The 13,915-nt window shown below is 40.6% G+C and overlaps 1 protein-coding gene across 1 annotated transcript; it reads left to right on the top strand.

Annotated features, from left to right (window-relative positions):
- The first annotated feature begins 217 nt into the window (after nt 1-217).
- Nucleotides 218-3,150, top strand: LOC131247030 (cytochrome P450 71AU50-like). Its single transcript, XM_058247475.1, has 2 exons — nt 218-1,108; nt 2,463-3,150. Exons 1-2 carry the CDS (start codon nt 218-220, stop codon nt 3,084-3,086), a joined length of 1,515 nt encoding a protein of 504 aa, XP_058103458.1. The 3' UTR covers nt 3,087-3,150.
- The last annotated feature ends 10,765 nt before the right edge of the window (nt 3,151-13,915 follow it).

The raw sequence follows: 13,915 nt of genomic DNA, 5'->3' as shown, positions 1-13,915 counted from the left end.
CAAAAGTATTTTTGGGCGAGAACATCTGCACTGACAGACCAACCCGATGGGCGTCTTAGATATTGCACTTGTTGTCCGTGGTGGCACATGTGGTGGCGTGTAGATTGTTTCCCTTCTACCCGCGTGTGGGTTAGAAAAGCTACGTGCACGTTGCATCTATATATATGTGTTAGTATTGTGTGTGTCATTTGAGTGTTAGGTTTGTGACAAGCCCACCATGTCTTGGACTGCCTTTCTTTTCCTAGTACTAGGATTCTTGTGGTTGGCATATGTCCTACATCATCATGTGGGAAGGAAAGGGAAGAAGCCCAAGAACAAGCTACCTCCTGGCCCACCTGGGCTTCCTATTCTAGGCAACCTTCTTATGTTAGGCGAGCTCCCTCACCATGACCTCCACAAGTTATCCAAGGAGCATGGGCCCATCATGTACTTGCAGTTCGGATTTGTCCCGACCATTGTCGTCTCGTCCCCTCAAGCAGCCCAACAGTTCCTCAAGACCCATGACCTTGTGTTCGCCAGTCGGCCTGTCACCGAGGCCGCCAAGTACATGTCCTATGAGCGCAAGGGCCTCTCATTCAATGAGTATGGCCCATATTGGAGGAGCCTTCGCAAATTGTGCACTTTGAAGTTGCTTAGCAACGTAAAGATTGATCACTTCAAGCTGATGAGGCGAGAGGAGCTGGGCCTCCTCGTTCGTTCAATCAAGGACTCAGCCCAGGCCCGTGATGCGGTGGACCTCAGTGCTAAGTTGTCATCCCTCACCACGAACATGACGTGTCTGATGGTGTTTGGCAAGAAGTACATGGATGAGGATTTGGATGAGAGGGGATTCCATGGAGTCATTGGAGAGGGCATGAAGTTGGGAGCGGCTTTCAATGTGGCGGATTATATTCCTTATGTGGGGGCACTCGACCTTCAGGGCCTAACCCGTCGCATGAAGGCGTTCGCTAAGGTCATGGATGCCTTCTTCGAGAATGTCATCGACGAACACGTGAGGACGAGGGACAAGGCCCACCAGAGGGACTTTGTGGACGTCATGTTGTCGTTCATGGAGTCGAATGACGCCGAATTACAGATTGATCGAAACAACATCAAAGCAATCATCTTAGTAAGCAAACACAGATGATACTTTTGTAGATTAGGAGAATGGTCACGTTGGTTTCGAACTGACGTGAGTTCCCATATCATTTTAAGAACTGTGTGGGGGCCACCATGATGTTTCTGTGCCATCCATCAGATGCTCCCACAGTTTAAGCCCATAACCCCAAAACACAGCCCGATACACCACTTGGGTGGGCTACACCACGGGGAACAGCCTGGAGCAGTGGGATGGGGTACGTCCACCATAGAAATTTCCAGATTGTGTGTGGGGCCCAACGGGCTCTGGATATGCCATCCAATCCATTCATTGGATGTGCCATACCAGGATGAAGGGACAGTCCAACACATCATCAGGTCGTTCCATGACTCAGGTGGGATACGCTAGTTGAATTTAGATCTTTTCAACTTGTTGCGTGGCCCACTTGAGTTTTGGATCATCCTGATTTTTAGATGTATAATAAACATGATGCGGTACAGTTGATGCATAGCATGCTTCTACATACAGCACGGTGGAGCCACAGAAGCTCGAACGTATAGGAACTTACGTTTGATCGCATGCGGTCACTCCCCATAGATTCGAGGATGTAAAAATGGAACTCTGATTGCGTCCTACCCCCGCCCGTCTCCATTTGAGGGGCCACAGTGATGTATGGGTTTTATCGACACCATCCATCCTTTTTTCAGTGGCACTTTATAGGATTGAACAAAAAATTAGGCAGATCCAAGGCTTAAGTGGACCACACCATAGGAAGCGGCAGTGATAATGATTCTCACCGTTGAAACTTTCCTAGGGCCTGTCGTCATGTTTATTTTCCATCCAACATATTCATAAAGTTTCATGGACCTGGATGAAGATAAAACACAAATATCAGCTCGATCCAAAACTTCTGTCGTCCCCGAGAAGTTTTTAACTGTAACAGTTTAATCCCATTGTGTGGTCCACCTTTGTCTCGAATCTGCCTCAGTTTTGGGATTATAACCTGAAATGATATGGAAAATGGATGTACGGTATGGATAAAACCCATACATGACGGTGGCCACTAAAGCTCCTGCCCATTTCCAGATGGAAACAGGCGGGGTAGGACGCAATCCGCGTCCGTAAAAATGGGTAGCCTTGGCTAGGCTGAGGCTTGTCCATTACCGGACATAAGCCATACACGCCCCTAGCCCAAGTCCTACTCGCTAATAACCATCTTGGGCCTCAAAACCATGTTGAGGCCTAGCCCATGGGCTATAAAAAGCAGCCCAAAGCGGGCCCGGGCCTACATTCAACCTCATAAAGATGGACAGAAAGGCTTCACAGATACATCGTTATTCATGCAGATAACACTGGTGATGTGATTAGTTCCATTTTTTCATAGGACATGCTTGCGGCGGGAATGGACACATCGGCAACCGCAATCGAGTGGGCCCTCTCGGATCTCTTTAAGCATCCACCAGTAATGAAGAAGGTCCAAGAAGAGTTGGAACGTGTGGTGGGCCAGGATCGTATGGTGGAGGAGTCGGACCTGTCCAAGTTAGAGTACCTGGACATGGTCATCAAAGAGAGCATGAGGCTCCACCCAGTTGCACCACTGCTCATCCCCCATGAGGCCATGGAGGACTGCACTGTCAACGGCTACCACATACCCAAAAAATCCCGAGTCATCATCAATGTGTGGGCGATCGGGCGGGACACAGATGCATGGCCTGATCCGGAACAGTTCTCCCCAGAGAGGTTCATCGCAAGCAATGTAGATGTTAGAGGCCGTGATTTCCAGCTTCTTCCTTTTGGGTCTGGCCGCAGAGGCTGCCCCGGGCTGCAACTGGGTCTCACTATGGTCCGATTGGTGCTGGCCCAGTTGCTGCATTGCTTTGATTGGGAGCTTCCCAACGGCGTATCACCGGAGGATTTGGACATGACCGAGAAGTTCAGCCTAGTGGTCCCTAGGGCCCACCATCTACTCGCCATCCCAACCTATCGCATCCGCGATGATATTTTATAAGAAATCATAGGTGTGTGGTAGGGTATTCGTCAACTCTTTGGGTGGCCCACTAAGAGGGTGCATCTAACGGACCATATGAATGTAGCATGTTGATCCGAATATGTTGTATTTTGCTCTATTTGACAAATATTGAAATGCTTTATTTCTCCACATCTATAAGGCTATTACTTTTCTGCTCTATCATAATTAGGGATGTAATTTGGCTCACGAGACTTGTCCAAGCCTGGTACCTGAGTTATCAGGTCTGGCCCGCTAGATAAGCATATAATTAAGCATGGATTGACGACTCGCAAACTCCACTCGAACTCAGCAGAGTCTAATCGGTGAGTTCGAGTCTAATCGGTGAGTGATGCAGGAATGGACGTGATGAGGTCAACCACCGTCTTCCTTAAGAGGATACTCCAAATCAAAGGAGGTTCTCTGGATTCATCACAGAGATTCCTGAAATCCAGGAGGGAAAATATCTTGATTGATGATGTTTGATGTGTGTCCCTGTTACACCATTAATAGAAAAAAAAAAAAAAAAAAACTAAAATTTGTAATTACCAAAAATAACAAAATTCTAACTCTAATAAAAATCCTAATTCTAGTAAAACTCTTCTAAAGCTTAATTTCTAAAAATAAAAATTTCAAATGAACTTTTTCTAGAAGAGTCCTAATATGATTATGAGTTATTTATAAAAAAAAGAAAAAAAAATCTAAAACTCTAAAAATATTAAAACATTAAAAAATCAGAATTACTAAAAATAGTAATTTTTTCTTAAATTTTCATTTTTAGGCTGAAAGCGCGCATTTTCTTAAGAAACAGATAAACACGGCCCACTTTGTAGGTCAATTCACCTCAGATGGCCCATTATAATAAAGATTGATAGGTTGTGCACCCCGTAACAATTCCCGGATCAAAAGTTATGCCCAATTTACGGTTCACCTTCTTTTAGTCCAACCATGCTAATAATATATATGTGTCACATCCTACATTAGACCCCTCCACTTGAGAAAACTCATCCTCGAGTTACTTAAGAGACTTCGCTCATGATACTTAAATAATTTTCGATGCCGATGTTTATTAGCATTTTCCTTGTACTTTGCATTAGGTTCTTGTGCTGACACAATACATGTACTCATGCTCTCCTTGACTTGAACAATACGAATCAGTTCCTTTACTTGTGCCTGCAAGATCTCGTATCCTTTTTTATAATGTGGGTAATTGGCAAACTAGCTCCTAAGACAAGATCAATGTAGTTTTGTATATCTCATATCATATTTACAGGCTCTATTTCTTTTCAACTAATGCATGTACATTTTTTGTCTTCTCAAATTGTTTAATGAAATCACGTTTAGTTATGAGATACTGTCCCTCCACTTTAGAAGTTTTGGGTTGGTTCTTCCTTCTCATAAGGATGGAAATACTTAGGGCTGTATACGAGTCAAGCTAGCTCGAAAAGCTCGCTCGACTCAGCTCAACTTAGCTCGGATTGACTCGGCTTGAAAGACCGACTCAAGACGAGTTAAGCTTGTTTACTAAAGCTCGAGTTGAGTTCAAGCCAAGTTCGACCATGGTGTATTTCAACTCAACTCGACTCGAAGCTCGAGCCCGAGCTCGACTTGGCTCGAGTAATATATTTTAATAATATATATTATATACATTATATATATTATATTAATATTATATTTATATATATATATATATATGATATATATATATATAAGTTTTTTTAAAAAAAGTTAAAACTTAAAAGTTTTTATTAAAAAACCCTACCCGACCCTACCTGCCCCCATTCCCTCTTTTTCTTTCCCTTACCCTACTGAGGTAAACTCGACTCGACTCGACTCGAGATAAACTCGACTCGACTCGAACCACTAGCTTGACTCGAAAGCTTTGGCAAACAAGTCAAGCTTCGATGTTGACCTCGAGGGTGAGCTCGAGCTCGAGCTCGAACTTGAGTATAGCATGGACGAGTCAAGCCGAGCTTAGCCCACCTCAACTCGACTTGGCTCGATGTACAACCCTAGGGATACTCTTTCTACCGTCTTTAATAAATATAAATACGTGATCTCAGCCTCTATGCGTAGTATTAACATTATATTGTCATGGTCGACGAAGTAACATGTTACAAGCTTCCATGTTGACTATGTCACACATTACTTCGTCCTTAAAATATTTACCAATGAAAAATGATATACAACATCGTTCGGTTACCTTGTTTTGTTGACCTCCTTGATCCATCCAATCATGTACGAAAATGGGTGATTTTCTATTTTCAGTTTAAGCTTTTCTATTGTTATTTTTTACACAAGATTCGCGCTGCTCTTGACATTGACGACCACAATACAAACTTTTGGGCTTATAGTGCACCTCGTTTAAAAGATATTGTACCGTTGTAAATCTATCTTTACCTTTGGTATATACAACGGCTTTTATCAAACAGTTGATCGTTACCTGCAGTCCTTGTATACCTGGTCAATTCTCTCGCTGTGCCACTTCTAAAGCCGCTGCTATTAAAGGACAATTCCCTAGAGCACCATCCATGGGATTATTGCCCGACTCGTCATTAGGAGCCATAGATTCGAGGAGAAAGACTTGCTTTGATACCAATTGAAACAGGGAAGGATGTGATAAGGTCAAGCACCGTCTTCCCCAAGAATAACTACCCCGAATCCACGGAGTTTCTCTGGACTCTTCACAAAGACTCCCCAAATCCATGATGGAAGAAAATAGAAATAATTCTAATAAATTCAAAAATAACTTGATTGATAATTGTCTGATGTGCATCCCTATTACACCATTAATAAAGAAAAGAAATAAACCAAAATTCGTAATTACCAAAAATAGAAAAATTTTATCTTTAATAAAAATCTCAATTCTAGTAAAACTCTTCTAAAGCCTAATTTATAAAAATAAAAATTTCAAATAAACTTTTGTTAAAAGAGTCCTAACATGATTACAAGTTATTTCTAAAAAAGAAGAAAATCTAAAACTCTTAAAATAAGAAAATATTTATTAAAAAAAATGGAACTACTAATTTTTCTTATATTTTCGTTTTTAGGTTGAAAGCGCGTGTTTTCTGACAAAACTGACATACACGACCCACTTTGTGGGTCATTTCACCTCGGATGGCCCATTATAGTAAAGATTGATAGGTTGTGCACCCCGTAACAATACCCAGATCAAAAGTTATGGCCAATTTAAGGTTCACATTCTTTTAGTCTAACCATGCTAGGAATATATTTGTGCCATGTCCTACATCAGACCCCTCCACTTAGAAAAAACTTGTCCTTGAGTTACTCAAGAGATTTCGTTCATGATACCTAAACAATTTCTGGTGCCGACGTTTATTAGCATTTTCCTTGTACTTTACATTAGACTCTTAAGCTAACACAATACATGAACGCATATTCTTCTTAACTTAATTAGTATGGATCAGTTTCTTCACTTGTTCCTGCAAGATCTTGCATTCTTTCTGATAATATGGGTAATTAGGCAGAGTTGTTCTTAAGACACGATCAATGTGGTTTTGTATATCTCGTATACGAGGCAATTCCTTGAGGAGTTTATTGAACATAATCACCTTAAACTCCCGCAACACTAGTTTCAAATCCTCTGAGATGTTCATAGGCTCCATTTATTTTTCCTTTCTAACTAATGTATCTACATCTCCCATTAGGGTTGTACATGAGTCGGGTTAGGTCTAAAAGCTCGCTCGACTCGGCTTGAGTTAGCTCAGATTGACTCGACTTGAAAGGCTGACTTGGGGCAAGTCAAGCTTGTTTTCTAAAGCTCTAGTTGAGTTCGAGCCGAGTTCGACCATGGTGCATTTCAACTCAACTCGACTCGAAGCTCGAGTAATATATATACACACACACACACACACACACACACACACACACACACACACACACACACACACACACACACACACACACACACACACACACACACACACACACACACACACACACACACACACACACACACACACATATATATAAGTTTAAAAAAAGTTAAAACTTAAAATTTTTTACTAAAAAACCGTAACCGACCCCATTCCCTCTCTTTCTTTCCCTTACCCTATCGAGCACGAGCAGCCAGCATGTCGCAGCCTGCACGGCTGCACCCAACAAAGCAGCCCAAGACTCTTTGCCCCTCTCTATCTCTCTCTTTCTCTCATTCTCCTGATTTCTCCGAACAACCCGCGCAACCCACTCGATGACTTCGAGCAACCCGCGCCCAATCCTGACTCGACAACTTGTCTCAGGCCCACTCAACCCTTACGACCACCACAAAGGTAGGTGATTAATGTTTTTTATTTTTATATACATAAATATATGATTAGAGAGTTTTTTATTTTTGAATATGTATATTATTAGCAAATTGGGTCGGGTTGGGTAGGGTTGGGCACTGTGTTGAGTTGGGTTGGGGTTTAGGTCGAGTTGTTTAACGTTTTATATTTTCTGATATATTTTTAACTCTTTGGATTTGATGTTGAGGACCAACATGTGGTATGATAGTATTTAGAGGCTTATGTGAATGTGACACTCTTTTATTTTGTCTTAGTAATGTGGCATATGAGAAATTTTAAAATTAATATTGTTGACATTTAATTTGTATTTTTTAGCTAAAAATATAATAAATTGACATATGAACAAGCCCGACTCGACTCGAGATATACTCGACTCAACTCGAACCACTAGCCTGACTTGAACTCGACTCAAAAGATTTGGCAAACAAGCCAAGCTTCAATGTTGAGGTTGAGGGCGAGCTCGAGCTCGAGCTCAAACTCGAGTATTGGACGAGTCGAGCCGAGCTTGCCCCACCTCGACTTGACTCGGCTCAATGTACAACCCTATCTCCCGTCTCCTCAAATTGTTTAACAAAAGCATGTTCAGTTATGAGAGACCGTCCCTTCATTTTAGAAGTCTTGGGTTGGTTCTTCGTTCTGATAGGACCCACATGTCTTCTACTGATGAATCATATGGTCTGTCGCGACTCCATTTCGACAAAGTTGTCTCCGCCAACAAATAATGCGATTTCTCTATAATAACCCTTTACTGATCAGCTATCCTGTCAAGAATTTTGGTTTTGTTGGAATAATACCTGATCGTAATCTCGATGGAGGAATTGCATGTGCAAAAACTACTTCATCCATGACTATATATGAATTGGCGCTTTCATTTGTCTTGTCTGCTCAAGTTGAAGTTGTTTCCACCAAACCAAATCTCCACCCTTCAACTTGTAAGCCACAAGTTTAACTTTCTTCTCTTCAACAATGTCCATGTAATCAAAGAAACATTTAACTTCAAGAAAACAATCAAGAAAGTCCTTGATGTGGAGTTGGCCATTGAAACTAAGAAGATCGACTCTTGAATTCTCGATACATTCAATCTATCTGAACAACGGCTCATCCAGGATATTACAAAATTATGCCATTAAATCCCACCTTCTCGGGTGTGATTCTGTGATTCACCGCCGACACCTACGATCAACGTGATTATGAATTTCAGCACCTATCAGGGGCGGATCATCGCCATGAACACGGAGTTGCCCTAGGGCCTCCATCATACGATTAATGGCAACCTACAACCCTTATATGACTTACCGATTCTCTCGTTGCGCCGCTTCGAAAGCCGCCACTATTAAAGGCAAATTCCATGGAGCATTGTCCATAGGAATGTTGCCCGAACTGTCATTAGAAGCCATAGGTCCGAGGAAAAAGTCTCGCTCTGATACCAATTGATGTAGGGATGGGCGTGATGAGGTCGATCACCGTCTTCCTCAAGGGGTTAATTACTCTGAATCCACAAAGCTTCTCTGGACTCCTCACAGAGATTCCTCGAATACACGAGGGAAAATAGGAAAATATAAATAATTCTAATAAATTCAAAAATAGCTTGATTGATAATTATCTGATGTGTGTCCCATTACACCATTAATAAAGAAAAAATAAACCAAAATTCGTAATTACCAAAAATTAGAAAAATTCTAACTCTAATAAAAATCCTAATTCTAGTAAAACTCTTCTAAAGCCTAATTTCTAAAAATAAAAATTCCAAATAAACTTTTCCTAGAAGAGTCCTAACATGATTACAAGTTATTTTTATAAAAGAAGAAAATGTAAAACTCTAAAAATGAGAAAATATTTTTTAAAAAAATTGGAATTACTAAAAATAGTATTTTTTTCTTAAATTTTTGTTTTTAGGCTAAAAGCACATGTTTTCTAAATAAATAAATAAACAGACAGACACGACCCACTTTGTGGGTCGGTTCACCTCGGATGGCCCATTATAGTAAAGATTGATAGGTTGTGCACCCCATAATGATACCCGAATCAAAAGTTATGCCCAATTTACAGTTCACCTTCTTTTGGTCCAAAGATGCTAAGAATGTATATGTGTCACATCCTACATTAGTGAGTTAATAGTTATTGTGTAGTCAATCACAACTCGACTCAGGATAAAACTGGATAGTTTGAGTCACCGAGTCAAAAGCTATTCATGAAAGTGGGAACCCAGACCTTGTGTTAAATGACTATGTCCCATGCTTTATCTGGCACACTAGCTAAGCATCCCAAAAGCCCACTGCTGCTTCCTAAATTGCTGAATATGTTGGGTTGCGCTACGTCCATCCAATGTTGGGCCGGCCCAATTAGTTTTCAGCCCTCAAAACTCACACCCAACCCCACCCCACAAACATTTAGCCCATTGTTTGACGATTTCTCCTACTTGTATCTGACTCAAGCGAGAAGACTCGGTTTTGGTGGTGAATGTTTCATACCCGTATGACGAGTCACCCCTATTCACACTTGAGTTGGATGGGCTAGACTGGTTTACCTCCGACTCAGTTGAGTCGAGCTAATTTACCTCTAACTCGAGTGAGTCCCAATTAACTCCAACGAGAATGCATCGGAACAAATCGCCAAGTTAAAAAAATGATCTAGCCTCAACTAGACCGATCGAAAAATGGCTAAGACATTGTGTAGGCCCAAACGAGAGGACTAGTTCCCTATTGTGCATTGAGCGTCTACATGTGCAGGTAAGCCATTGATCTAATTGCCCGTCATAGATGCACTATGCCCAAAAAATCTCCTCTTAAACCTTTCCACTTTTTGGTTTGCAAATACAATGGTCAATAACAAGTGCACAAACAAGTCACATGGAGGAAAAACCAAAGATTTGATGGTTGGGATCTTTCAACTGGGGACATTTGAGCAGCGTGGTCCATCCATGATTGAGGGTAGTCAGATCATTGGTTTGGATAAATCAACCATGGCCCCACTGCATAAATGGGGTTGGATTCTGTAGGTCCATACATGATTCTTGAGCCGAAAATGTGCACTATATCCTTAAGCCTTGAGTTTGCACAAGGGTGGCCTGGCCCGTCACCCAAATCGTTTATCTGATCAAAGCCTAAATAGTCATAGTGCTTCTAATTACATTAGGACATTTGGACAATCCGAATCATTTATTAGATCTGGCATGTGATTTTTATGGGTTTTCATGAAGAAAAAAAATCACATAATCGGTTTTGTGCAACTACACCTTTAAACATTCGAGGCCAACAATAATAAAACCATAAAAGGAAAGATTTAAAATAAAAATTCAAAAGGTCAAACAAAAAAACAAAAGACAAAAGGCATACGAATTTACGTGATTCGGCAGTATCCATATGTCCACAAGCAGCAACACAAAGCTTTTTTCTTCACTAAGGGCCTGTTTGGATGCCTGTAAGTTGGGTAAGTGGGAAGTGACTTGCAGGGAAGTCACTTACAAGTGGTATTTGGGAGAGAAAATTCACATGCAAGTAACTTACAACCTGTAAGTCACTTACAGACAAATCTACCAAAAAACTGCAGGGGCTGGGGGTGAGAAGTCACTTCCCTGTAAGTCACTTACAGGCACAACGGTCAGATTTTTAAAACGAGAGGAAGAGGGAGAAACGCACCAACCCACCAACCACCATTAAGCTCTAGCTAATGAAGAAGAAGCACTAGCCATTGAAGGAACTCTAGTAGGCTTTGCAGCAGTGCAATCAATCCACATCCTGCAACACTATTACCACATCAGAGCTTCATTTATCGCACCAACAACCACCATTTACCACACCAACAACTACCATTGATAAGCTTCTATAAGAGGGGATTGAAGCTTTCGTCTCTCCATCCCAATCTGTCTCTCCCTCTTTGCAATCTGTCTCTCTTTCTCCCTCTCTGCAATCTCTCTCTCTCTCCCTCTCTGCAACTACCACTCTCCCTCTCTCCTCCTCCCCAAAACGGTAGGGTTTTCATCGCAACCTCCTTTTCTTTTTTTCTTTTCTTTTTTTTTTCTTTCTTTTTTTTTTTTTTTTTGGCTTTAGAAAGGGGAGTGGTTAGGTGTTACTAATGTAGAGGCATGCTCGCCTGCGCACGTGTGCAACTTTACACACATGTCATGGGATTCTAATCCAAACGGTTCATTTGATGCAACATACCATGAAACCCCTTGGCACCGATTTTCACCCTAAACTAAAACTCTGGTGGGCCATAGAAAAGAGAGATGCAAATCAACGGAGGAAACTGTAAGTTTTTTCATAGTCCACCAAAGTTTTGGATCAAAGTAAAAGTTGGGCCCGGGGGGTTTCATCGGGCTTTACATCACGTGGACGGCTTGGATAAGCTACACACATTTATAGTGGGCCTAAATGAGTTTACTCAGTACAATAAAAGTATACCCAAGCAGGCAATCTAATTTCATTAATAGCCTATTCTTCAATGGGTGTTACCTCTGGCATGGGGCCCACCTTGATGATGTGTTATATATCCACTCCGTACATCCGTTTCTCCAACTCATTTTAGGACGTGGTCCCAAAAATTAAGCAGAACCAAATCACATGTGGACCCCACCACAGCAAACAGTTGTGAGTAATTAATGGAGCCATTGGCTGTGTTGCCTGTTTCTAATGGTGTGGTCCACCTGAGATTTGGCTCTGCTCGAGTTTGGGAATTTCATCCTAAAATGAGGTGGAAAAACAGATGGTCAGCCTGGATATAAAAAATATTTATATGGTCTGCTTGGATATAATGGTCAACCTGGATATAAAAATTGATGGTCAGCCTGTTTCTAATGGTGTGGTCCACCTGAGATTTGGCTCTGCTCAAGTTTTGGTATTACTTCTGTTTGATCATGAACAGGCAAAACAGTTGTTGGATACTTGTTGTAAGAGTTTCTATATGTGATATCTGAGCTTTTTGAGACATTTATTAGGGTACCTCTCAATTTTATCATTTTCTTTTTATTTTCATCTTAATATAGTACAAGGTTTAAGGTTCATATAACTGTTGATCATTTGATCATCCTAATCCAGTTGTCAAACCATCAATAAACCATCGTGCAGTTTGCTGTTGAATCCAATGCCGATCAATCTGCAAATTTGTACATTGACGCTTATTGTGGTTTCTCTGCTGACTTCTCCTGTCTCATTTCAGAGGTTTCCTAGGCTAACAATCTTTTTAGTGAATGACTTCATGGTGAATTTCTTTCTATTAATCTTAAAACAGATGGTCAGTCTGGATATAATTGTCAACCTGGCTCATATAAAAATACCCTAAAATGAAGTAGCTTTCAGTTGAAAAATGCATTTTTTATTGTTAAAGAAGACATTATTAATGTACTTTAATTATTATATTTGTCATTAATGTTTTTAAGTTTATTCTCAATGTTTAAATTGAGTTATTGCTTCATATTATATATATTTTTTGAATTCATGGGCCCACTTTTATGGCCTACTTGATGATTAGTTTAGCCTAATAATTAGCTCAAATATTCATCTTGATGGGCTTAATAAAATGACATATTTGATCCTATTCATTCTTATATGATCATAACATTTTGAAACAATTTCCTAATTCAAGCTCTGCTCGGTGCAAATATACAGCTTTTTACTTGTAAGTAACTTACAGGTTACCCAAACAGAAAAACTAACTTACCTGTAAGTGACTTACAACCTATATCCAAACAAGTTACCTGTAAGTGACTTACAGGTATCCAAACAGGCCCTAAAACAAGAGAAACTAAAATTATAAGGCTTATCTCTCATTCATACTCTTCGTTACATAAGAAATCCTACAACCAAAAAACCCTAGAAGACACCCTCACTCTCAACACATGTTCTCTTTATATAGAAAAAAATGTTTAAAAAAATGTCTTAAACCTGGATATCTTCGACTAGCCCTTAGAAAGTTCGGCTCGAAGTCCAACAACAATGTATTGGGAATTCTCGAGATCTTCAACCAGTCGAAGGGTCCTTCAACCAGTGGAAGCTCTGGCTCGACTAATCGAGGGTTACACAAATTGTGTACGGATTGTGCGCGGACTGCGTAAATTTGAGGCGGTTTCCAGGGATGTGCGTAAGTGGGAGTTCCCCAACTATAAATAGGAGTCCGTAGGGCCATTTTAAAGTATTCTAAGGCTTTCTAAAGGTATTCCAAAGGTTTCTAAAAGGGTTCTAGGGTTTTTAAAGGGTGTAGCGAGTATAAGATTTAAGGTTGTTTGAATCAAGTAAGTCCTCTCTCTTTGTAAGTTATGCTTTCATAGTGGATTTATGTCGCTTTGTGGCGTGATTTTTTCCCAAAAGGGTTTTCCACATTAAATATTTGTGTCCTCTTGTGTTTGCATGGTGCTCTTGGATTACTATCCTAGATCCATCTCTTTGTGATTCCGCAAAACAAATCCCAACAAGTGGTATCAGAGATATCATTGGGCACAAATCTAGATCTGCAAGATTAGCATCAATGGGAAGCACTAAGTATGGTATTGAGAAGTACTTAGGAAAAAAATAACTTTAAGTTATGGAAGAT

The sequence above is a fragment of the Magnolia sinica genome, chromosome 5 (genome assembly GCF_029962835.1).
Source record: "Magnolia sinica isolate HGM2019 chromosome 5, MsV1, whole genome shotgun sequence".
Lineage (NCBI taxonomy): Eukaryota > Viridiplantae > Streptophyta > Magnoliopsida > Magnoliales > Magnoliaceae > Magnolia > Magnolia sinica.
The sequence above is the reverse complement of the archived record's forward strand: the minus strand, read 5'-3'. Positions and strand labels throughout refer to the sequence as shown.

Coding starts and splice junctions, on each gene's coding strand:
- LOC131247030 (XM_058247475.1), top strand. CDS start 218: ATGTCTTGGACTGCCTTTCTTTTCCTAGTACTAGGATTCTTGTGGTTG. Junction 1,109..2,462: donor ACATCAAAGCAATCATCTTA/GTAAGCAAACAC, acceptor ATTTTTTCATAG/GACATGCTTGCGGCGGGAAT.